The sequence below is a fragment of the Saccopteryx bilineata genome, chromosome 1 (assembly GCF_036850765.1).
Source record: "Saccopteryx bilineata isolate mSacBil1 chromosome 1, mSacBil1_pri_phased_curated, whole genome shotgun sequence".
NCBI lineage: Eukaryota > Metazoa > Chordata > Mammalia > Chiroptera > Emballonuridae > Saccopteryx > Saccopteryx bilineata.
Window position 1 is genome coordinate 325,603,712 of NC_089490.1, and position 26,916 is coordinate 325,630,627.

Sequence of the window (26,916 nt, forward strand, 5' to 3'; positions counted from 1 at the left end):
GTATCCTAGCTTCTAACCTCATCCAATAAATAATATTTGGTACATGTCACAGTATTCTCAAGTGTAAAATGGTAAGTTTTTATGAGTAAGAAATGGGATTCCAGTTTCTCAGAGAAAGGAGATATATGAGGAGCTACATAACATTATAAAATCATTCATCTCTCTGCTATTTTAATAACATTATTATTATTGTTGTTGTTGTTATAGCAGGCATTTATTAAATGTTTCAATGTACCCAGCACTGTGCTAAGTACTATATATTGCATTATTTCATTTCACCCCCAGGCCACTTCATGAGGTAAGAATCATTACTGTCTCCATTTTATCCATGAGGCTTCAGAAGCAAGTCAAATTCCCTGAGGTTACACAGCAAGCAAGAAGCAGAACGAGGAAGCAAACCAGGTCTATTTGTTCCTCCATAATCCAAAATACTATCTTTTTTTTACATTTTAACACATGTCACAACCTTACATCTATTCAACCATATTCATATCTTTGTTACTAAGTTTTAAATACAGCATTTTCATTGTTTTAGCTATTATGTTACCTGCTATTTAAAAAAAGTCATCAGTGCCTGACCTGTGATGGCGCAGTGGATTAAGCGTCAATCTGGAAATGCTGAGGTCGCCAGTTCGAAACCCTGGGCTTGCCTGGTCAAGGCACATATGGGAGTTGATGCTTCCTGCTCCTCCCCCCCTTCTCTCTCTGTTTCTCTCCCTCTCTCTCTCTTTTCTAAAATCAATCAATAAAATAAAATAATAATAATAAAATAAATAAAGTCATCACACACTCAGTTTACCCCAAGTTCCTCAGCATGTGCTCAAGTACCAGCGTAATCCACACGGAGGGATCCCTGGCGATGAAGACATCGGAAAACTGGATCAAAGGAGCCAAGTTACTCCCACTGTGTTCGGGCAGCACACCCAGGGAAGCCCGCCCTGACCGCCTGGACTGGAGCAGGCCGCGCTCTGCTCAGTGCTCATCACGCGGTCCCTGTTACTGTACTGAACACCTGGGAACATCCGCACGCGCCCTGCTGAATGAACAGCGAGCTCTCGGGAGTAGGAACCATGACTGATGCATCTCTGAGCTCCCAGAGCAATAAATACGTAATAAACACCCACAAGACAGCAAGACGTACAAATTCTTAAGAGGATAAAAGTGAATTATAATTTGACTATAAAACATAAAACTATGAAACTTTTAGGAGAAAACAGGACAAAATCTTTGGGATATAGGCCTAGGCAAAATGCTCTTGGATGTGACACCAAAAGCACAATCCACAGAAGGAAAACAAAATCAGGTGGATTTTATCAAAATCCAAAACTTTTTTCCGAAAAAATATCCTGTTAAGAGGACAAAGTGACAAACTGCATACTAAAAAAAAAAAAAAAGCAGAAGCTGCCCATCTGACAAAGGATTAGTATCTAAAATATATAAATGATTCTCAAAGCTCAATAGTAAGAAAAATAATCAAGTTAGAACATGGGCTAAAGCCATAGCAGGCATTCCACCAGCGGATGTACAGATAGCAAATGAGCACATGAATACATGCTCAACATCATTAGCCATTAGGGAATGCAAATGAAAACCACGATAAGACTAGAACACTTGGCCCTGGCTGGTTAGCCCAGCAGTATAGCATCGCCTGGCGTGTGCATGTCCCAGGTTCGATTTCCCGCCAGGGCACACAGGAGAAGCGCCCATCTGCTTCTTCACCCTTTCCCCTCTCCTTTCTATCTCTTTCTTCCCCTCCTGCAGCCAAGGCTCCTTTGGAGCAAAGTTGGCCCAGGCGCTGAGGATGGCTCCATGGCCTCCACCTCAGGAGTTGGAATGGCTCCGGCTACAACAGAGCAACGCCCCAGATGAACCAAGCATCGTCCCCTGGTGGGCATGCTGGGTGGATTCCGGTCAGGCACATGCGGGAGTCTATCTGCCTGCCTACCCTAACCCCCTACCCCACCCCACACGCTTCTCACTTAGGAAAAATACAAAAAAAAAAACCCAAAAAAAACTAGAACACTTATTGGAGCAGCCAGAATAACAAACAAGTGCAGGTGAGGAGGCAGAGGAGTTGAACCTCTCATACATTGCTTATGGAAATGAAAAATAATACAGGTAGCTCTGGTATAGAGTTCAGCAATTTCCTAAAAAATTAAACATACACATACCATACAAAATCAAGCAATCACACTCATGGGCATTTATCTGATATTAAGAGTCAAAAACTGGAAACAACGTGACTGTTCTTGAAGAGGTGAATGGTTAAATTGTGGTACATCCATATCATGAACTACTCCTCAGCAATAAGAAGGAATGAACTATTGGAAATGCAAGATCTTGGTTGGATCTCAAGGGTATTATTCTGAGAGAAGAAAACAATCTCAAAAGGTCACATACCACATGATTTTATTTATATAACATTCTCAAAATTATAGAGATGGAGAACAGATTAGCAGTTACCAGGGTTTAGAGATGGGGGTGGGGGGAGGGAGATGAACGTTACTATAAAGGGATGAGACCAGAGAGATCCTTGAGGTGAGGGAATAGTTCTCTATCTTGACTGTGGTGGTTGGCTACAGGAATCTACACATGTAAAAAACTGCACAGAGGTAAACACACAAACACAAGTGAGCACATGTTTTATTGTCGGCATATCTGGACGATGTTCTAACCAACTGAGCAACCCACCCAGGGTTGTGTGCATGTTAATCTGAGGGCATCTGAATATGCTCTGGGGATTGTACCAATGTCAGTCTCCTGGTTCCATTATTATACTATGTTTATATAAGACGTTACCAATAGGGGAAACTGGGTGAAGAGCACATAGGACCTCTCTACTGTTTTTGTAACTTTCTATAAAGCTGTAATCATTTCAAAATAAAAAGCTTTTTTTAAAAATGACACACAAAAAGAGGTGTATATAGCTGCACTAACGGCTATGAAGTCCCAAACACAGATTTAAACATACACAATAAGACTGTATGACTTCATTTCTTTTTTTAAGTTAAATCCAGAGTCTTAATAGGAATATATTTCCTAACACCTTAGAGCTATTATATCACACACACCCCTTATAAAAAGAAAAACAATGCTTGATGTGTAAGCCCCTTTGGGATCCGGCAGTCCTGTCCTCACAGTTTGGAATGAATATACCCTAAGGTTTCACAAGAAAGGAGGCGAAGGGCCTCCCGAGTTAGACTGCTCAGCATGGTGCCAACCCGGAAACTAGCCTGGGCATAGCTTCCTGCCAACAAGAGTAGTGGTACTGGCCTCCCCTCCCCCAAAGGCCCAGGATTTACATTCTGTCTTTCCTCCAAGACAAAACAAGCCAAACCAACAAAACAATTGTTTTAATTGCTAAGCAAACAAACAAAAACTTCATTCCAACAAACTATTTCCAACAAACCTGATAATCAAATATGTCCTCTTACATGACCTCCAAACTATTAATACTTGCTTTTCAAGTATTCTATTGCTTAGTGATTCTGGGGCATAAGAACCTATTAAAATTAATTTAAAAAAATTGAAGGAGAAAAATTATTCAAAGTGCTAGTGAGTTAGTTTCCAGACCCGAGCTTCCACAGGCATTTACAACACAAACAGCCGCACTGGGGGAGCAGAGGGGTGGTATTTTGGAGAATTTTGCATATCAGAATGTTAACGGTCTTACAAAGTTACTTCCATTTAATTTATGGGCCTGGAAAACCTTTCAGATTTTTACAATTTTCACTAGCAATTCCCTTATTTCATAGTTATTATTTTTCTTTAAAAAGCCTTACATGCCTGGCCAGTGGTGGCTCAGTGGACAGAGCGCCAACCTGGGACGCTGAGGTCCCAAGTTTAAAACCCTGAGGTTGCTGGCTTGAGCATTGGCTCACCAGCTTGAGAATGGGGTCATCAACATGACCCCACAGTAGCAGGCTTGAGCTCAAAGGTTTCTGGCCTGCGCAACAGGTCACTGGCTCAGCTGGAGGGCCATCCTCCCCACCTCTGTTTCAAGGCACAATCAGTAATGTAAACAACTAAAGTGAGGCAAATTATGAGTTGACTCTTCTCATCTCTCTCCCTTCCTGTCTGTCTTATATTCTCTCTAAAAAAATAAAAACAGTAAAAATAAATAAATAAAATAAGAAGCCTAACATTATATACAGTTGTCCATGGTTTTGCTTTCCGAGGTTTTATAACTCCCGTTAGCCTCAGTCTGAATATAGTCAATGAAAAACTCCACAAATAAACAATTAATAAGTTTAAAATTTCGTGCTGTTCTGAGCAATGTGATAAAACCTCAGGACATCCCACTCCATCCTGCCCAGGACGTGAATCACCCCTTTATCCAGTATATATATACTATGTGCCCATTAGTCACTTAGCTAGCTCGGTTATCAGATGGACTGTCCTGGTATTATAGTGCTTATGTTCAGATAACTCTTATTTTACTTAATAGTGGCCCCAAAGCCATTCACATAACTTTTACTATCGTATATTGTTATAACTGTCCTATTTTATTATTAGTGTTAATCTCTTACTGTGCCTAATTTATTAAACTTTATCACAGATATGCATATATTGTATAAGAAAAAAACATAGTATCCATAGGATAGGGTTCAGTACCATCTGCAGTTTCAGGCATCCACTGAGGAATAAGGGGGGAATACTGCAGTACTTGATCATTTTCAAAGCACTTTCACAGATTACTACAAAATAACACAGCACAGGACCCAGGGGCTGTGCTTTTTAACAGAACTCTACCCAGCCAGACTGCCATCTAATTTCAATTAGTCTAGCCATCTTTCCCCAGGCTCTGGGTCCACACTTCTCCACAACAGTAGACATCAAAAAAAGCAGAACTCTACCCACAAAAACCTCCAGACTAACTGGCCAAGGGCAGACACTCTCAGGTCTAATCAGTGTGCCTACCCATAAAAATTGCTTATGTATTCGTGCACTTTTCTTAACGACAGCACTTTAAAATCCCATTTAAACTGAAAGTCCTCCATTAGCTTCCATGAAAAGATGTATTTTTAAATGCTTTGATCTCCCCATGCCCTTCCACACATTAGTATTCTTCCATTTGCACAGAACCTAAAAAACCAAGACTTCTGTGTATTTTTAAAAGAAGAGGGAAGGGGAGTGGACTTTAAGTGCAGCAACTTCTCTCCCTCCTATCCACTTGCAGAGGTTACAAGGGTTTCCTTATTTATCTTGAAAATACATGTCTCCAAAAACTAAGCACTCCCCCATCACACTTCACCAGGGAGAGTAGAAGCATCTTTAAAGCCTTCTACTGTGTGTCCTATTCTTTTTATTCTGGTCAAATCAGTGGCTTCCAATCCTTTAAAACAATTCAAAGCATATTTAAGTATTGTTCCCATATATGATAATTCTCATAAAGAGCCATCATACTAAAGGCACTATAATGCTGAGAACAATGTGATGGGAAATGTTTCACATTGGTCTAGATTCTTCAAAAACTTACAATCTAGATAGACCCCCTAATTGTTAACCTGGGTCTGACCACCACAGGGAGCTTGCAGGATCCAGAAGTGGTTGGAGCCAGGAATGGTGGGCAGTCAGGAGGGGGGGGGGGGCAGAGGAAATCTTAGTCAGTTTGGCAGGGAACCACAAGGCAGTTTTGGAAGAGAGACATGACTGCTTAACATTTCAAGCCCTGCCTTTTCACGTCTTGAAAAGGAGGGAAAATTTTCGGAATAGTAGCTATTACTATCCCTCCATTCTGGTTTTACTTGCTATGGCAAGTAATATTATTGTTCGTAGTCAAAGCATCTCCCGGTATCATAAATGGCTGGCTACTCCCTCCCTACCCTCCACCAATCGGACCTGAGAAGCAATACAAAACTCGACTTTCATAAATGCTTAGTAGATGCTCATGGGCAACAGTTTCCACACTGTACAATGGTGACAAGGGAACTTAGGGCCCAAGGGCCCAAAATGTTGGTCTAAACCACAAAACCTCTCCTCCATTGGCCGAAGGCTCAGAGTCCCCGTCTACTGAAGCCCCAGACGAGGTGATCTACATGGAAGCACAGCATTTTCCAAAGCATTTGCCACTTGGACACAGTAAACCAACACCAATGCCAGAAAAGCAAAAACATTCGAACAATAATGAAAAGGGAAAGTCTTCCCTGACACCAATCAAGATACTAGAGAGCAGGGCGTGGTGACGCAGGGGAGCTGAGGAATTGGGATTCTCGGGCTGGGATTCTAAGGGAGTAAAGTGGGCATCATCGCAGCCAGCACAGTCCAGGCGGCGGAGGCCCTTGAGGTGGGTGCGCACCGAGGCTCTTGAGTTCCACAGTCTTGTCCCCCAGCCGTGCTGGCTACCTGGCGTTTGGACTGTACCCAAGTACAGGGCCTCGGCTCCCTCGGCTGTCAAGGCCGTGCCAATGTCCTTCCTGCCACAAATGTCACATTCCAAGAAAAACAGTTGATCTTGCAAAGTTTTTTGCCCCCTCTAAAACCAGATTCTTTCAACAGCAGCACTAAACGCAAAGGAGAGCTAGATGTAACTCCCGGGTTTCTGTCAGAGAAACTTGTCTGGGGAGAACAAAGGAGGAGAAGCCTCGGGGTCGAGAACGCGACCCTTTCGTCGCCCCCATCCGCCAGGGCCTAGATTGTCCTGTGGGCAGGAAGGGTCCAGCCCCAAGCTCCATAGCCCATCGGGCGGGCGGGTGCGCGCGCCTTTGTCTCGCTCGTGGAGGAAAGCGGCCACCCAGCTCCTCCTTTCCGCCTCCTCCCTCCGCCGCCGTTGGGAGATCCGCGCGCGGGCGCGTCTCGGAGAGTGCAGCCAAACGGCAGGGCACCTCCAGAAAGGCTAGACCCACGGTGGGGGTGCGCCAGCACCCCAGGGTCGTAGGCCCGGCGGGCGGACACAACTTTCCAGCCTTCGTTTGGGGCGCGGGGCAACGGGACTCTCTGACCCGGCCCACTGGCACTGGGAGGTCTAAAAGGTGGTGTGGAAACGGAGTTCTGCTATTTCCAAAAAAGGGGGGGGGGGGAGAAAATCTGGGTAGAAGACTAAGATCACGGTGGCGACCACTCCCGATCCCTGGCGCCAAATCGGCTGCCAGAGTCTCGGAGAACCTATCTCAGCCCCACAACCCCCAAAAGTAGGGTCCCCCAGCCCCTAGCAGCAGGGGGCGAGGGAACACTGGACAGCTGGGTCCCTCTCATGAGAGATCTGGAAGACACGGAGGCGCATCCCAGCGGGGACTGGTTACCTTTCACCGCAGACTCACAAGTTCCCCGACGCAACTTTGCCTTCCACATGAGGCGATCATAGCTAGTTCAGTGCCGTGGTTGGAAAAGGCGGCCGCCAGGCAGCGCGCTGGACATGGCGTGGGGCAGCGCGAAGAAGTGGAGCCGGACAATCAGCCCCATTCACACAGGAAGAAGGGAAATGCCAGGGCTTCACCTTCAGCCCCAAACCCGACAACCGCTGCTGAGTCCTACGTCCTGCGCGCTCCCACCTCCGCCCACGCTCCCAGCACGCCGGTCTGGTCGGGAGGGTCGTCTGGGCTCGTCACTGTAACCCTACACTCCATCCCCGCCCCGACGCCCGGCCGCTGGGCCCTAGAGCCCGTCTGCTGCTGCCCGCCACCCGTCTCGGTCCACAAGACTGACTGCCTGCTGAAAATGCCGGGAGTCCAAGCTGACGTGTCTCCCAGAGAGTTCGGGAGGTGATAGCCTCCTTTTGTCCCCTGCCGTGGTTTAATTAATGTCGGACTAACCAGTTCCCCTATCCTTCAATTTATTCTTCCTTCCCAACATGCGAACTCCGGCAGAACTCAGTTTCCTGATCAGTCCTCTAAGTCCAGGTTAGGATCTGTTTAGGATTTTTTTTCTTAAGGGGAATATCCAGATGAAAAGTGGCCACACACTTCTCTCTCTGCATTCTCCAGGCCCAGTGCATCTATGGCACGCTGAGATTGGGCGACATGCTGCTATGATATATATACTCCGTTAACACGCAGAGGGGCCAAAACAGATCTTACACACTTAGTTATGAAATGTATTGGGAGAACTCTGTACATCTTGTGGTCACAACCCCCAAGCCCGAGGGGAGGCAAAGACAGTGACTCTTGGGAAACTGTAGCTGATTCTCCCCACCTCTTAAATCAGGCGGTACTAAGTAACACCATTCACCCACTGCATTATACTCATAAATACTCTGCAGACCTTTGGAGCCTTGATCTGGAGATCAGGAACCAGCCCTCACCATAACATTTCTCCCAATCCCTCACGGGCCTGCTCTGCTGCTCAGAGGGTGAGGCCGGTAAGAGTGCAGCTGCTGCAGAAGATGTTAACAGGACTTAGTGCATGCCACGCCTCTGGTGTTCCTCTCCACTCCTTTCACTAGACCAGGATTCCTTCAGGCATTCCTGCCCAGATCATGACAATTACCTAGACAATCTGCCAGCAGTTTTTCCCCTCCAGTAATCCTGGCAGATTGTGTGTCCTGATTAGACTATTCTTCTGATTCCTGGGGTGGCTAGCTCAGGAAGCCCACATGCAGTAATTTAACAATTATTTACCAAATTCTATTTAAAGTCCCCTATCCTAGTACTTGAATAGCACACAAGAGAAGCAGCTAAGCCCTTTAAAGATTTATTATCTATTTAAGAAGACAAGATATGCAAACAAAACAAGAAGACAACAACATAAGGGCTAGAAAAGGTGAGGGAAGGTCTGGCTGCAGGAGAAAGGAGGGCACTGAAGGGTGTTGGAGCTCAGATGCTGCAAGCATTTTAGTATAGACTATATCCTAGAAAGCAACAGAATTTATCAGTTACAAGCATCCAAGGGAACAAAACAGGCATGTACTGAGTCACAGTGCAACCACTCACCATCTGTGTGACCTTGGGCAAGTCACCTAACTTCTCTAAACTTCAGTTTGCCCGATGATGAAAACAGCATCATAGGGTGGTTTTAAGGACTGAATAAAGTAACAAATGTAGAATAATTAGTACAATGCATATAAGTGCTTAACATATACTTGCTATTGTTATTTCAACCAACCCTCCAATAGTCCTATAAGGCGGAGAGAACCCAGGAAATCAGGAAATCAGGAAATCACTGTGGGAAGCAATGACCTGTGAGGTTGGGGCAAAGTAGATGGAGAGGAAGAGATATCACATAAATACCAAATCTTTGAAGATACCAAACACAATGAAGAAAAATGCTAAATCTCTGAAGCAAGATTTTACTCTTTTCGTGGACTAGATGGCTAACTATCCTGGAAGAAAGAACAGAGCAATCAAGTTACCCCAGATTTTGAACCTGGGTCCAAGGATGAATGGACCATTCATAGAAGAATGGATCACTGGGCCAATGATGAGAGAAGCCAAGCTGAGAGAGGAAACATGTCTGAGAAAGATGTTAAGAGACTTACTGTCCTCTGGATGAGAGGGAATAAGGAAGAAGCCGAGACCAGAGGTACAGAGAGGAGAAAAAATGAAGCTGTGAAGATTGGTTTTCCTGGAGAATGCCCACAACAAAAAATTAGGGAAAGAAGGAGAAGGAGGAGGAAGAGGAAGAGGCTGGAGAGATAGAAAGCTGGGCAGGTTTAAAGGCATGGAGGACGGAGAAAGTTTTAGAATTTGGTCCCTCTCTCAAAAGCTAGTTTCCTAGACTTCTGATGAAGCAATAGGCACAGCTTGCGGGCTCAAGAATCTTCTGGTTCTATCAGGTTACCCTAGCCTAGACTCTTCAAATTGACACCAAGCAATAGCACAAGAGCCAAATGCATGGCAGCACTGGCGGAAGGACCTGCTGGAGGCCAGTTTTCCCCTCTAAATACCTTAATTTCTTCGACTATTAATAATCATTACACCAAAAATGGAAAATGAACAATCGTCTACATTAAATACATCTGAATCTATCGCTCAGGAACTAAGGAGTGAGAAAAAGTCTTTGGATCTGACTAGCAAGAGCTCATCAATAACACTTTAGTATACAGTATATGGTCAGCAATTCTGACATATGCTAGGGGCCAAACAGAAGGTATGTTTACAGTAACAACTGAATGCAGTTTTGCTAGCAGCCAGGTGAACCAGTCAGCGTCTGTTTTCCTTGGATCTGTACACTCAGCCTAATGGTCAGCCTCCTTTCTACAGTGACGCACATCACCAAATACTGCCTTTGAAGTCCTTATCAGCTACTACTTTGACTGGCATGTTCCCCGAGAATGGGCCTGAGCTTGCTAGGAGAGAGACAGCAAATGGCAAAAGGAGAGTAGACAGATCTGACCACAAAAAACACAGCTCAGGGCAGGGCACAGCGTCGCTTAGGACAGGACATACTATATTAGTATTTTTTTATCAATGCTAGTTCAATGAACAAATCAATGACTGAATGCAGCCAGGCTGTCTTTTTTTAAATTTTTTTTAATTTTAATCAACATTAGAGAGAAAAAGAAGGGAGAGAGAAACATCAATTTTTTTTGTTCCATCCATTTATGCATTCATTGGCTGACTCCATATGTGCCTTAGAATAAACTTGCAACCATGGTGTATCAGGATGATGCTCTAATGATTAGAGTTGATTAGAGTCTAATCAACTGAGCAGCCCAGCCAGGGCCAGCAGGACTGTCTTTAATCAAAACGCTGTTTTGATTCTAGAACATGTAAGTATATTTTTAAAGCTCAAGTTCTGTAGTGATTTATAAAGTATGATTTATAAACCAAAACATGTAGAATTTTACATTTCTGATGTGCCCACCTCCAAATCTGAGAGGTTCAGTATTTCTAAGGTGGAGTCCCAGAATCCACTCTAAGCGGCTCCTAACACACTGAAGTTCGGGCGCCACGGACTAAGGCAGGGGTCCCCAAACTACAGCCCCGCGGGCCACATGCGGCCCCCTGAGGCCATTTATCTGGCCCCCGCCGCACTTCTGGAAGGGCGCCTCTTTCATTGGTGGTCAGTGAGAAGAGCATAGTTCCCATTGAAATACTGGTCAGTTTGTTGATTTAAATTTACTTGTTCTTTATTTTAAATATTGTATTTGTTCCCGTTTTGTTTTTTTACTTTAAAATAAGATATGTGCAGTGTGCAGAGGAATTTGTTCATAGTTTTTTTGGTTTTGTTTTGTTTTGTTTTTCATTTTTCTGAAGCTGGAAACAGGGAGAGACAGTCAGACAGACTCCCGCATGCGCCCGACCGGGATCCACCCGGCATGCCCACCAGGGGCGATGCTCTGCCCACCAGGGGGCGATGCTCTGCCCATCCTGGGCGTCGCCATGTTGCAACCAGAGCCACTCTAGCGCCTGAGGCAGAGGCCACAGAGCCATCCCCAGCGCCCGGGCCATTTTTGCTCCAATGGAGCCTTGGCTGCGGGAGGGGAAGAGAGAGACAGAGAGGAAAGCGCGGCGGAGGGGTGGAGAAGCAAAATGGGCGCTTCTCCTGTGTGCCCTGGCCAGGAATCGAACCCGGGTACTCCGCACGCTAGGCCGACGCTCTACCGCTGAGCCAACCGGCCAGGGCTATAGTTTTTTTTTATAGTTCGGCCCTCCAACGGTCTGAGGGACAGTGAACTGGCCCCCTGTGTAAAAAGTTTGGGGACCCCTGGACTAAGGTCTCCAGCTGGTTCACTGGGCTTACAGCACTCCTGCAATTCTCCCTCAGAAGCATTTACCACATCAGCGCTTCATCTGATAAAGGTAAAGGTTGATGCAGTGGTGGAATTCAAATAATTTAACTATCAGTTCTCTGCCCTAATGACCATTTAAGTATAAAAAAAATGGTATAGCCTGACCTGTGGTGGCGCAGCGGATAAAGCATCAACCTGGAAATGCTGAGGTCGCTGGTTCAAAACCCTGGGCTTGCCTGGTCAAGGCACATATGGGAGTTGATGCTTCCAGCTTCTCCCCCCTTCTTTCTCTCTCTCTCTCTCTCCCTCTCTCTCTCTTCTCTAAAAATAAATAAATAAAATAAAATTTTAAAAAATTAAAAATAAATTAAAAAATGGTATACTGAAAGGTAGTTTATTACGTCATACATTTAATACTTAAATAAGAATAATAAAGGAGGTACACAAAACTAGATTATAAACGTCTTAAATAGTAATGAAAAAATATTAAATAATACCTGCCAAAAAACAATAAAACTGTTATTTAATATATTTCAATATTGCTTCTTGACTGGTGGCCTCATTTGCAATTTTTTTCACCTATGGACGAAGTGAACATTACTACAGGTGCTTAGAATACACTGTTGAGCCGATGAACATTAAAAAAAGAGTAAGGAATATAAATTTGTAATTTCCACATTGGGCGGCTGCCCAGGCGCCCACCTTAGAGAGCAGCCACCCACCTTAGAGAGAACCCTGATTACAAGTGCCATTTTAACAACTGGTTCAACGAACTCAACAAAAAATTAGGTATCAGTTCTGCCCAACTAGCTGAATCCCACTACTGGGTTGATGGCTGACATATTAGAAGTTAAAACAAAGCATTATGGGAGCACAAAGAAGTGACTGATTTTTTAGGGCTGGGGGGCAGTTCAAGAACCCGAGGTGCTGAGAAGGAGATCACAGCAAAGGTGTGGGCATGAGAAAGGAGAGCACATGCTGCCATGCTTCTCAGCACTTTTCTCAGACTCTCTTCTTTCATTAACACAAATGGTCACACCAACCCCAGATTTGATAAAAAACAAACAAACAAACAAAAAAACAACTCCATATTATCACCAGGCTAAAAGATCTTCTCCAAGCTTTTCTTTCAGTCCTCTGTTTTACAGAGACAGTATTTCTTCCTGCTTGTTCCAAATATAAAATCACGTTCTCAAATAAGCTTTTCCCAGGAAGGCCATGCGCCTGCCCTCATTTTGTTAGCTCTTGACAGGAACAAATGTTGGGGAACAGGGGGAGTGCCTAAAGTACAGGGTGCCGGAAGGCTACTGCTGTGATGAGAGGGAAGAGCAAGGGATGAGCCTTTGCCAGCCAGACTGCCTAAGGACGGAAGAGTGACAAATGGAGAGGAAGGAGACATGGAAGGCCAGTAGGAGATACACAGGTGAGACACTTCTGCAGTTCTGGAAATACCCGGTGCCTGAGAGATGAGGAAATTGCTCCCCAGGATCCCAAAGCTCGCCAGCTTGAGCCTGAAAAGGTCACTGACAAGAAAGGCCCAAGGTCACTGGCTTGAGCAAGGGGACACTGGCTCCCCTGGGAAAGCAACTATGAGTTGGTGCTTCTCTCCTCCCTTGAAACGATCAATGCACAACTAAGACTTGGTGCTTCTTACCTTCTCTCTCTCCTTTCGTTCTCAAAATAATAATTAAATTAATTAATTAAAAATAATGTATTAGAAAAGGTCATCTGGAAACCCTGCTCCATTTGAAACTTACCCAAGGACTTGTTGATTACGAAAAAAACTTCACAATGAGTATTAAGTACTGACTAAGGGCCAGGCTCTGTGCTACTACCCTACAGAGGCGTTTAGCTCGATTAGTAAGTTCTGGATTGGGCCTGTTTGTCTGGATGTTTTCAGCTTCACACCCACAGTGACACACCAGTCTCTTCTTGCCTCATGGCTTTCTCCTGTGAGTGTATTACTTAATATGTGCTAAACACATCACTTGACCCATATAAATCACAAGAAACAGAGGGTAGATATGAACACGCACCCACACCACATAGCTAAAGAGAAAGAGTAGAGACACTGGCCCCAGACAAACCTCAGCTCAGATCTTGACTTCAGTAGGCACTGAGTAGCCGTGAATATAAAGAGCCTGATATACGGCAGGTATTTAATAAATGATAGTCATTCTAATTATTATTTGCCACTATTACTACAAAAACCTTGGGAGTATTGATTATTTCAGAGTTTCTCAGCCTTGGCACTACGTACTGACATTTGGGGCTAACGATATTTTGTTGTGAAGGAATGCCCTGTGCCCTATAGGATGTTTAACATTTCTGGCCTCTACCCACTAGATGCCAGTAGCAACACCCCCAACACAACCCAAGCTGTGGCAACTAACTACTAACACTTCCACAGATATTGCCAAATGTCTCTTATGGCACATTTGTTCCTGGTTGAGAACTACTGAGCTAGCTGAGTAATAGATGCTTCCTTGTTCAGGCTCCCAAGCTTCTAACCATACTGATCATTCCACTGAGTTGCGGGGTGAATCTAACTGCAGGCTGCTAGGAGGCAGCCTCCGGTTCATTTACCCTGAAGCATATAGTGCTAATACCTTCTTCCTTTTCCTCTTTTCCTGAACAAAAACCTAACCATGTTTTACTCTCGTATTTCCAACGATGATATAGACACTTAAAAAAGAAAAACAACTGGAATCTTACTGAGTTTCTAAAATAACAGCAACATAAAATCACTATTAAAAACAAGGATTGCTGCAATAACTGGACATAACATAGATCAGAAGTTCATACTTAAGCTCCCTCGTAGTTGCCATTCTGAAAAGGATATTTGGGTGTTTAATTCTGAAAATAAGCCCTTTCTGTCCACAGCTAGAAGGAACAGTGAGAAGAATGGCCCCTCCACAACTTATACAACAGATCTAGTTCTTCTCTTTCTAGAATATTCACTCAATACCAGCATGCCTTGTACTTTAAATGCCAAAGACAGAGAATGGGGAAGCTCTCACCATTTCTAGTGGCTTCAGCTCCTAAGCATATTTCATTTCAGGAGAAAAATTTGTTTTATAGCAAAAACTCAGAGTGCATTGAGGTATTAAAATTCACATCTTAAGTAATAAGCTGTTCATCCAGAAATCAGGAAGTATTTATTGTGTGTTAGTTATAGAGCCAGGATCATACAATGCAGAAGAGTCTTCAGAAAAGTCCAAGGTAGAGAGTGAAATATTAGAAATAACTAGAAAAACTTAAGTCCTAAACAGAAGAACTAACAGAAAGCACAATACAGTTTGAAAGAAGGCAGAGCTATATGAGAACTGCAATGGTTCATTCATTCATTCAAAAAATATCATCAGCCCTGGCTGGTTGGCTCAGCAGTAGAGCGTCGGCCTAGCGTGCGGAGGACCCGGGTTCAAATCCCGGCCAGGGCACACAGGAGAAACGCCCATTTGCTTCTCCACCCCTCCGCCGCGCTTTCCTCCCTGTCTCTCTCTTCCCCTCCCGCAGCCAAGGCTCCATTCGAGCAAAGATGGCCTGGGCACTGGGGATGGCTCTGTGGCCTCTGCCTCAGGCGCTAGAGTGGCTCTGGTCGCAACATGGCGACGCCCAGGATGGGCAGAGCATCGCCCCCTGGTGGGCAGAGCATCGCCCCCTGGTGGGCGTGCCGGGTGGATCCCGGTCGGGCGCATGTGGGAGTCTGTCTGACTGTCTCTCCCTGTTTCCAGCTTCAGAAAAAAATGAAAAAAAAAAAATCATCAATTACATTGAACAACAAGACACTCCACCAGTGAGGGCTCTGTCTTACTAAAATGCATATAAAGAAAGCCATAATTACAAATTTGTCCCAGGATGATGAAGAGAGAAGGGTGCACTAACACACTAACAAAGGAGAGTGGTGGCCACTTAGAGGGAGTGGAAACGGAAGGCTTCTCCAAGGCGGTGAAGAAGAAAGGGAACATTTCGGTAAACCAAACAATATGTGAAAGTATCTTGAAGCAGGAAAGAGCCCAATGAGTGTGAGAAACTTCAAAGAGGCAAAGGGAGAGAGGACCTGCAAGTACCTGGTACCAAGGATCCAGGGGTGGGCCCAGGAAGAATTCCTCAGCAATGGTACCAGTCTCCATCCTCCAGTGTGGGAATGGTCCCTTTCTACGCAACCTTTATGTCATAAGGTATATACAAATGCGCTTCAAACTAAGTGGAAGAGAGGAAGAGAAAATGACCAGTCTGGGGTAAAATATAATAAAAAAATTAAGTGGAAACAACCTGAAGGTATACTCCACAGTTTATACCTTTGCTTACAATATTTACACAAAAGATGCGATCACCCTAGAGCAGTGCTCCCCAACCTTTTTTGGGCCACAGACCGGTTTCATGTCAGAAAATATTTTCACGGACTGGCCTTTAGGGTGGGACGGATAAATGTATCACGTGACCAAGACAAGCGTCAAGAGTGAGTCTTAGACGGATGTAACAGAAGGAATCTGGTCATTTTTTAAAAATAAAACATCATTCAGACTTAAACATAAATAAAACGAAAATAATGTAAGTTATTTATTCTTTCTCTGCGGACTGGTATCGGTCCGCGGCCCAGGGGTTGGGGACCACTGGTCTAGAGGCTTCAAGTGAACCCTATTTAAGAAAAGGAAGACCGAGGACCCTCACTGCTAAGAGGGCAGTGGTTCTTCAACTTTAGCTGCATCAGTCACCAGAAGAGCTTGTTAAAACTGACTGCTGGGTCCCAGCCGAGAGTTTCAGATTCAGTAGGTCAGGGTGTGGCCCAAGAATGCATTTCTAACAAGTTTCCAGGTGATGCTAATGAGGTTGGTCCATGCATCAGACTTTGAGAACCACTTGTATAGCACATTTAGGAAACCTACTTTTCTATGAACTCAGAATCCCAACCTTAATAAGGCAATTGGCAAGAGATATTGTAGATGAATGATCAAAACCCAGTTTTCAGTTTTGAACTAGCCTGCACAGAGTAGTGTCTCCTCTGTGCCCGGTGATTTTACACATTATCTCATTTCATCGGTACAGAACGCTCTGAAAGGTAGGTATATCAGCCATTCCTTACACATGAGGAAGAGAGTCCAGGTGAACTTCTGTGAATTTCCCGAGCTCAGTTGGCTCATGAGTGATAGAGCCAGGATTCAAGCCCATTTTAAATTAACCACTGCATTACTCTGCCTCACAAGCAATTAGTCCCTCCTCCCCCAGCACAGGAGAGATGCTCCCCCTGCCTCCAGACTGGACTGCACCCCTGGAAAGCACTCCGAGGCCTGAGCCTGGTGTAGTTAGTGATGGATGGAGACAGACTCCTGGGGACAGCTAGGTCCCTTAACTTTCACTAAGCTTTTCCCTACTATGGGAAGAAGTAAGATCTATTTAGCACAGGGGTCCCCAAACTTTTTACACAGGGGGCCAGTTCACTGTCCCTCAGACCGTTGGAGGGCCGGACTATAAAAAAAAAACTATGAACAAATCCCTATGCACACTGCACATATCTTATTTTAAAGTAAAAAAACAAAATGGGAACAAATACAATATTTAAAATAAAGAACAAGTAAATTTAAATCAACAAACTGACCAGTATTTCAATGGGAACTATGCTCCTCTCACTGACCACCAATGAAAGAGGTGCCCCTTCTGGAAGTGCGGTAGGGGCCAGATAAATGGCCTCAGGGGGCCGCATGCGGGCCCGCAGGCTGTAGTTTGAGGACCCCTGATTTAGCATATGCTAGGCACGTTCCATACATCCTCTCTTTCTAAACCACCAGAGGTGGTTTTCAATCTGTGGGGCACAGTTAAGTATTTTTTTAAAAACCTGGCTGAGAAGTCTGATGGGCCTGGGATCAACTCTCCTTTTACGTCTTAACACTTATGACACTAGCTAACTCACCTGCCTTTACTAAAGCTCATTTTCCCTTCTCTTAATAAATAATAGTCAACATCAGTAACCAGCTTAACGGGCTGTGAGAAATTCATGAGTCAATTGCACGTAAGCTCTCAGCACAGTGCTTAACTATTAGCTATTATTACTAACTTGTTATCCATTTTGTTATCCATTCAAAATATGGTCATATTAGAGGACTTTTAATTATTCCTGTGCCAGACTGAGCTAGACACAGTTTTTTTTTTTTTTATTTACATGTCTTAAGTTTTGGAATATTTAACTAGTAGATTCATCTTGGTTTCATTCCCCCTCCCCTGCCCCAATTAAGAAAAATATCTCCAGATATCATTACAGGCAAAACAGGGGAGAAATGGGCTAGATTACATATTTTAGGCAGATTTAAAATAATTAAATAACCATAGATAATGGGTATTGACTCATGTCGAGATATTAACATGGGTAGAGGGTTAATATCAAGTGGTCTGATGACCCCACTTCACCAAGTATTGGTCAAACTATATTGTGAGGTCACGTGCTGAGTTCTCAGTGCCAGGTTAAAGGGAAACTTTCCTCAACTATAAAGCAATCAGCCAATGTTGAGCAGGATGAGAATGAATGGAGAAACCAGAGCATATTAAAAAGATAACTAGCATGGAGAAGAGAAGATTAAGATACAGTTTGATAGCCATCTTCAGAAAGAAAGGAGGAACGCACTTACTCTATACTTGTTGTATAACATGCTAGAGCATTGTTTTTTAAACAGTAGTTGGCAACCCACTGATAGAAATTAATAGGACAGGTTAACCAGCATTTTAAATAAATAAAATAAAGCATAATAGAAAATATTAGATGCAGCCCTCTAATGAGGGTATAATTGCTGTTACATGAAACTCCAGTTTTAGTTGCCTTTCTATTTAAATTTGTATGTGTGAGTCTAAATGTAAAATGTATCCTTATGTTGGGTCACAATAAAAACATTTTTTTAAGCTCTAGAAGGCAAAATATAGAGAACTAGGTGCAAGAACAGGCAGTCATATTTCAGCTCCCTACAAAGATAGTGTTACAAGAATGATCAGTGCATAACACCACACCAGGTCTTCTCAGAAGGCAGGACCCCTCCCCCCACACATATAACACCCCCACTAGTGATGATCTAGCACAGGCTGAGAGCCCATGCATGAAGGAAAGAGGGCACTGGGTGTTCAGTGGAATGAGGACACTAGAGGACTCTACAAAACAGAGTAGACCAGACCTGAGCTTCTCTTGTAAGAGAGGATAGAGAAAATCAAAACCTTCAATATCCAGACTCAAGTCATATAGCCAATCCAAGAGAAAGGACTGATCTATGTTATGTATTATATAAGATGAAGCACACATCCAGTCCCTGAAGTTGTTTAGGATTTCTGCTCTAATAAGGGTTATTTTCCAACATCCATTTTCTAACGGAGGTGATAAAATAAAACACTCATCAGCAATTATACCTCATTCACAGGAGCACCTAAACAGAGTCCAATGGGGACTGAATACCTGCTGATAAGAACGGAACCTGCTTTACCACACCTCGTGACAAAGCAAGCTAAATTCCAGTGCGAGAACAGAGCATGCCCGGATGCTGCTCCCACACCTAGGCTGCCAGATAAAAGACCCAGTTGGATTTGAATTGCAGATAAGCAATGAAAATTTTCAGTACAGTATATCACAAATGTTGCAAAGGATGATATATACTAAAAACAATCATTTGCTTTTTACCTGAAATTCAGATTTAACTGGTTTCTCGTATTTTTGTTTGCTAATTCTGACAATAGCTTCCTACACTATGTTATGTCCCTATACCTGATTTAGAGGATGCTTCAGGTTCTCATTTTGTAAACAGTATGGACTGTCAGCTCCAGGAGCAGACAGTAGTACGACAATAATGATGATCCTAATGGAAAAGGAGTGAAATTCACATGAGCGTTATCCCACTGAACCCCACTGAGTCAAATGTAAGGCACTTTTACAGGTGGACAGACTCCCTGAGCCACGAGGACATGAACAGCACTTGAGGAAGGAGTTAATGAGGTTCCAGTCCCACTTCATAGAGTTTCCATGCTCACCCAAACTTGCATGCAGGAAAAAACTCAGTTTCATTCTCCGCATTCATTTTTCAGCCCTCAGTTCCATGAACCCTGGAGGAGGAGCCGGCTGCGGCCAGCTGTTCTGAGGCAGACATGATGCTGTTCATGCCCTGGACCTTTGTTCTTGCAGGCCACACTGTGAAAAACTGCTCTCCTCCAGGAAGCCTGCCTGGCCTCTCCTGGACCTCCATGATAGAGTCTGGTTCCTCTTCTCTGGAACCCCACCGTCTTTGCATGCTTCCCTTATAGCACTCACCATAATAATTGCAACCACTCCACTGGGGGTGGAGGCAGCAGGTGTCCATCAGGGATGTAGTTCAGGCAAATGTTGAATTTGGAATCCGTCTTTTGAGTTTGGAGTGTGTGTGGTGGTGGGGGGTAGGGGGGGTAGCTTTTAGAACCAAAAGGAAAAAAATGCTTTTTAACAAAAGAGTAGTCTAAATTCTCTGGCTGGCCAACCACAAAGGGCCACAATAATAGACTTTTGTTTTTGGTCAACAGTCAGTAAATAGCAAACCTTTGGGGACAGAAAGAAAGGAACCCCAGTAGCTTACAATTCCTGACAGCAGACCTTCATCATTCAGCCCCCTTCAACCCCAAACTTTCTGTAGGGTTCATTTCAGATAAGGCTTTGCACCCACAGGTCCCTCCTCTCTATATAAAATATTGACTGTTGCCTGACCAGGCGGTGGCGCAATGGATAGAGTATCAGACTGGGATGCAGAGGACCCAGGTTCGAGACCCCGAGGTCTCCAGCTTGAGCATGGGCTCATCTGGTTTGAGCAAAAGCTCACCAGCTTGGACCCAAGGTCGCTGGTTCAAGCAAGGGGTTACTTGGTCTGCTGAAGGCCCGCGGTCAAGGCACATATGAGAAAGCAATCGATGAACAACTAAAGTGTCGCATCGAAAAACTGATGATTGATGCTTCTCATCTCTCTTCATTCCTGTCTGTCTGTCCCTATCTATCCCTCTCGCTCTGACTATCTCTCTGTCTCTGTAAAAAATAAATAAATAAATTTTTGACTGTTATACAGTGACCTAAAGGTAGCTACAGTGTCTGTCCACACTTCGCAGTAATCTTTTAAAAACCCTCTCAGAATGAGTTGAAAATAAATCTTGTCAACTCTGCATGTGCAGGTACAAAGGTCATAGGGAGAGTAGAATTAAGCAGTGTAAATGTACATATCTATTTGACACTGTAAAGCCAGAAGCCGGGACCACCATGATAACAGCCTGGCTCATGCCAGTTCGCATTGGATTCGGACAGTCGGTAAAGAAACAATGGAGCCAAAAACTGATGGGCCAACATCTTTAATCCTAGCTTGCACCCGGCAGGCAAGTAAGAACACACACTGGGCTCCAAAACCCACTCACATTCAGTGTTCACAAAGCTACTGACTTAATCCGAGTTCTCCTAGAATCAAAGGTTTCTAGCTCACCAGACTTATTCACCTCTGTTTCCCATCTCCCTCCTTCTCCCTGCACAAACTCTGCCCAAACTGGCTTCTCTCTCAGCACTCTGCCATCTTGGCTGCTTCTTCTGGCCTCCTCCACGTGGCCTTTCTCTGCTCTCTGCTCTGCTCTCTCCTCTAATGCTAATCTCAGGAACCAAGAGCGCAAGCTCCTGTTCTGCCCCTATTTTATAGTGTAGAAATCCAAACCTTTAATCCAATATACAAAATAAGGAAGTTTCTAATACAAAGTCACTTATTTGAGGCATAATTGGATTGTACCACCCCACATCAAAAAGGGTGGGAAAGGCCTTAATCCCAAAACCAAGCCCCAGGCTACAAGGATCCTGCCTGCCCACAGCCCGCCCCCAACACACATTAATATCACCTGGGCGACGGCCTCCACGTGGGCAGTGCCATCTTTAACAAAGTGAGCATAATATATTTTATCTACCCAACAGACATGAAAATAATCACACACATGTGCCATGATTAGGAGTATCCTATCTAGCAATTCTGTAAAGGACAGCATTTCAGAAGGTGGCAGACGGGCTAGAGACAGTAAAACCACCCCTGAACATCTGTTTACCATTTTGCCAGAAAGCATTCTTTTTTATCCCTCTTTATGACCTGACCTGTTCCATTTTCTGGCAGAGAGCCCCAGGAAAGCAGGCACTGCCTTTTTTGTCCATATTGCAACTTAACATGGGAAAAGGAAGGAGGGAGCTGGAGTGGGAAGGGAGGGAGACTGACAGGGAAACAGACAGAAATGGAGGAGGGGAAGAGAGACAAGAGAGATAAGGAGAGAGAAGAGGGAAGTGTAACAGAGAGAGGGAGAATGAGAGAGAGAGAGAGAGAGAGAGAGAAATATTACCAAATCATCTTAATGTGTCCATCCTGAGCAAAACTAATTTGAGAGAAATAAAAACAAATAGGACATATTCCAGAATGATCGTACAGCAAGAATGTGACCCAGAAACCAAAATGACAGTACTCTTGAGCAGATCAAGCTGATTATTTAACTCTCTTTAGACTCCAATAGTCCTTTATCAAGTGATGAAATACCATCATTTCTAGATGTTCTACCATACATCTGGTTGTGTTTAAGATTCAGGAATAACTGGACATAGTCTTATATAATGCTAATAAAAACATCTCTTTGGCAAGGAAAATGCCCCTTCCACTTTCATGTGTATGTTTGTGTGTGTGTTTTATTTCACTATTCCTTATTTCCCTTGCTTTTTCTTCTTCTTCTTTTTTTTTTTTTCCGTTAAGATAGATATGCATTTATCCTTCAGAATTTCTTGTCATTTTCCCTTTCCTACTTCATCTTCTGGGCAATGTGTAGTATACTGTAGCAAACAAACACCTGGGGAGAGGTGATGAAATTTACATCTGGGCCTGAGTCCACATGCCCTCAATTGTGTGTTCAGATTTCTCCCCAGGCTTCCACTGGCCTGCCCTAAATGCTGCTGCTGCTGCTGCAAAGGTTTAGTTTCCTCTAGAAATAGCATCTGCGCCATCAGAAACTATAAGAGGTCTCCTGTCCCCAGGTACTCTACACTGCAACACAGAGCAGGAAATGCAGGAAGTGAATGAAGGAAGCCAAGAGAAGTTTTTCCGGTTGTTGCTTCAGATCCCATTGCAGAGAAAATTCCTTAGAGCATATTGATCACTATGTGATGTTCTAATACAATATATACATCTTTGAGTACCTACCACTCATTTATTCAACAAGTATGTACTGAACAGCCATACACTGCCCTGGCAGGCTACTTTCACAGGTTATTTTATACAACTCACAACCAAATCTCCCTGGAGGAGGCAACTTGTCTATTCTCCCCAGGAAACTGACTGGATCTGGGGCCAGAGATTATATTTTGAATCTAAACTTTGCCTTTAACTAGCTATGTGGCATTGGACAGATGATTTAACCTCTCTGAGCTTCTGCTTCCTCTTCCATCAAGTGAAAATAATTTATTCAGCCTCAATGAGTTTTTCTGAGGATGAAGTGAGCAGTATGCCCAACAAGATCAATAATGGGAGAAACTGAGTTGCCCAGATGTAAGGAGCTTTAACAATGGTGAGCAATTCTGTGAATGTTTTGCTGCAGCCAGGAGGTCAGACCACACCCCTGCTGCGGGGTGAGGTTTCCTGGAAAGGGAATTGAATTTTCCACTGTCAATCATCCTGAGAAAAAGTTAAACTGGGGTGAAACTCCCTTCCTCTCTCGGAAGCTATGTTCTGGGCCTGCGGGAGGAGGAAGGCAGGGGAAATAGGCTTTGGAGGGTGGTGAGATCTGAGGTGGATCCAGGGGTGGGGTGCGTGGTGCTGGGAGTTTGGGAGGCTGGCTCAGAGCTGGCCATGTAGCCAGCCTGATCCCAGACTCTCAGAGGGGCTAGGCTTGTGTAGTAATCAGAAGAACCTGAGTGCATTCTGACACTGAAAGACTAGAGAGGAGAGTAGTATCCTCCTCCCTGAGGCCAACAGAGGGTAAAACGGCAAACCACTCAGACTCCCAGCAAGCGGAAGCCAAGCATTCAGGTTCTGGTGCGAGCAGAGGCAGCAGCAGGGATGGCTGGAGACATGGGGCTACTGGTTTCTGAGGCTGAGAGGATGTGGAGCCATGATCTCGGTGTCTGCTAGCCTTAGTACGGTGTATCCGAATTCCAGCTCCCCTGGCGAAAAGGCCTGAGCAGCTGGAACTGATTCTGTGGATGCAAATGAGCATGCCTGAGAATTCTTGGATATAGAATTGTGGGGTAGCCTTAAAGAAAGGCTTGATTTCTTAGTAATATGGGCAGACACGTGCTCAGAAATTATTTTATTTGGGGGGACTAACGTGGGTGATGGAATTTAAACTCCAAGCTGGGAAGCTGAGTAGACTGCTTACACATGTAAAGTGTCTGGCACGGAGTAAGTGAATATTAAATCTAGGACCTTCCTCCTTATTCATCCCCATATAATGGGAGAGAAGAAACTTTGGAGGCAGGAAAGACTGACTTGGAACAGATTTTTCATATCTTGAATCTTGACTCACCCTCCCAACACGCAGCGTGGAAGAGGAGAGGAATGGCAACACTTTCTAACTTATATGTCAAAAATGAAATCTTTCAGAAGGTTTTGACCATGCCTGAAGGTGTCAGAGCACTTGTCTAGGGACATGAAAACAGAGTAAATGTTTAATTACAGTTATTTCATTTGAACATTACTCCTAAAATGCAATTACTCCTCACAACCATGCTCTGAAGCTGGCACTATTATCGCCCCCATCAAATCAGCCAGAACCCTACAAAAGGAGTGACTGAAGAGACTGATGCCGGGTCTGCTGACACACGTGTGGTGGGCAGGGTTAGGGTTAAGGGAAAACACATGATGAAGAAGCACCTGGGGCTAGCACCGTGGGGAGCTGCCACCACCCCACAGTTGGAGGAGGAGGCCCTAGAGTCTGTAAGAGCTGATGCTGTAAGAGATAGTGACTCTAGAGGGGGCTGTGGCCTAGAATACTACAGCCATCTTATCCCACAGCACAAAGGAAAGGGAATAAGTACCAAGAAACTTTCCTTCCACTCTCCCACATCCTGCCATTGCCTGTCATTGGCCAAAGCCACCTGGAAGCCAGATGGCCTACTCCAAAACTAAGTTTTCCAAGGCACATAGCAGAGTGGCAAAGGGTGGTAAGTGGGTCTAGAAGAATATCAGAAACTAGTCGGCACATGATTTTACAGATTAGGAAATAGACAGGGATTAAGTGATTTACCTATGGTTGTAAAGTAAGTAACAGGTGGAGCAAAAATCAAACCCACATGCACTTAACCACTAAAATGGATTTTATCACTTTAATTTTTTTAACACTTCCATTTTTAAGAATAGTAGAAGATGGCCCTGGCCAGTTGGCTCAGTGGTAGAGTATCGCCTGGTGTGTGGATATCCCAGTTTGGTTTCTGGTCAGGGCCCACAGGAGAAGCGACCATCTGCTTCTCCACCCCTCCTCTTCCCCCTTCTCTTTCTTTCTCTCTCTTCTCCCACAGCCATGGCTCAACTGGTTTAAGCACATCAGCCCCTGGCACTGAGGATGGCTCAGTGGAGCCTCCACATCAGGTGCTAAAAATAACTTGGTTGCAAGCATGGCCCCAAATGGGCAGAGCGTCAGCTCCAGATGGGAGCTGCCAGGTGGATTCCAGTCAGGGCACATGTAGGAGTCTGTCTCACTACCTATCTCCCCTCCTCTCACTTGAAAAAAAAAGAGAAAATAAAAGAATAGTAGAAGATAAGCCAAAAAAATGAAAAAAGGAGAGAGTTAAGTCACAGGTCAAAGGATTTTGTCTCCAAGGCACCATCACAACAACCTGATAGGCCAATCTTAGAGACACATGACAATGAAAAGACACAGCATCCAGTGACTCCCTCACTCACTTGCACAACAAGCATTTACTGAAGATTTATGCATGCCAGGCCCTGTGTTGGCTGCTAGGTTTACCAAGAAGAAGGAGAGGGCACAATCAAGGGCAGTAGCTCACAACTCTGGCTACATATTGTAATCACCAGACAGGTGAGTTAAAAAAAACAAAAACCCACACATGCTGCCCTGGCCACTTAGCTCACTTGGTTAGAACATCACCCTGAAGCACAGAGGTTGACAGTTCAATCCCCGGTCAGGGCACATATAGGAACAGATCAATGTTCCTATCTCTCTCTTTTCATTCCTTCCTTTCTGTCTAAAACCAATAAATAAAATTAAACAGAAGAAATCAATGATTACACACACGCATGCGCGCATGCACACACTGATAAAGCACTGAAACTTGGGTCTACACTCCAAGGATTTTGATATCATTGGTCAGGGTTAGGACCTGATCTCAAGGACTTTTAATGGCTACCCCGATTCTAATGTGCAGGCTTGCAAATCACTAGCAGGGCATGACACATGGGGTTAGTGTCAAAGGAGGAGCAGGAGCCGGCCATGGTAGGCAGGGAGAAGGAGGAGGAAAGGCACGCAGACAAAGGAAACAGATCTGAAGTTAGAGGACCTTCTCAAGTTCAATATAACCAGAAGATTATAGCAAGTGGGGGTAATGCAGATAGTCAAGGTCCTCCTATGCCAAACCAGTTCTCTAGGTAGTAGGGAATCGATCGAGGTTATTAGACAGGTCAGACATGGTCACATCTGGGTTCACCCCAACTTTCCACACACTCTCTCTTATGAGATGGTCATCACCTCTACCTATGGATGGGACTACAGAAAGGCTTTGAAGAAGTGTGAGCTTTGCCTCCTTGGCAAATGGAATTGCCACAGGAGGGAGAGCATATTTCTGGACTTCCCATCATCTGCAGCCTTCAATATACCATCCATCCAGAAATACATCTTTTTTGGTTACCTTAATTTCATTATACAATCTTGCTACAATACTGAGAATCAATTCCCCACGGAGCCAATTGTAGTTCATGTGGAGACTGACAGAAAAATTTGGAGGTGAAACAGATTACTGATCATGCCACCAGAAAGTACTAGGACTGTCACCAAAAAGCTCAGATGGAAAATCATTCCATGTGCTGCTCCAGGGACAAATCACTAAATAATTCAGTTGACCCGATCATCATGCCTGAGTACCTATTTTTGGAGACTAGGAAAGTAGCAGAGAAATTTGTAGAAATAAAGATGGTTTTGGTTACTAAGTGGGACAATTGATAAAAACTATTCCAACCTGCATGCATGAGAAATAAATATCTTTCAAATAAATAATAACAGCAACAAATACTTCCTGAATACTTGCATATACAACACATGGTGCCTTATGTGTATCATTACAACATCCATGCAAGGTCTCCAAGTGG

At 44.2% G+C, this 26,916-nt stretch overlaps 1 protein-coding gene across 8 annotated transcripts in view; it reads right to left on the bottom strand.

Moving 5' to 3' along the window:
* Nucleotides 1–26,916, bottom strand: part of AMOTL1 (angiomotin like 1) — a 171,741-nt gene that overhangs the window by 94,497 nt on the left and 50,328 nt on the right. The window contains exon 2 of one of the 8 annotated variants that reach the window (XM_066248309.1): nucleotides 8,868–8,956. The exons of 4 other annotated variants lie outside the window; for them this stretch is intronic. Coding sequence is in view for 2 of the 4 variants with exons in the window: in XM_066248291.1 (XP_066104388.1) it covers nucleotides 7,242–7,290 (49 nt within the window). In the remaining 2 variants the exon portion in view is untranslated. Of the gene's footprint in view, nucleotides 1–7,241; nucleotides 7,511–8,867; nucleotides 8,957–26,916 lie in introns of those variants that run through there. 3 more of the 8 variants (XM_066248300.1, XM_066248291.1, XM_066248317.1) reach the window with 3 other exon arrangements.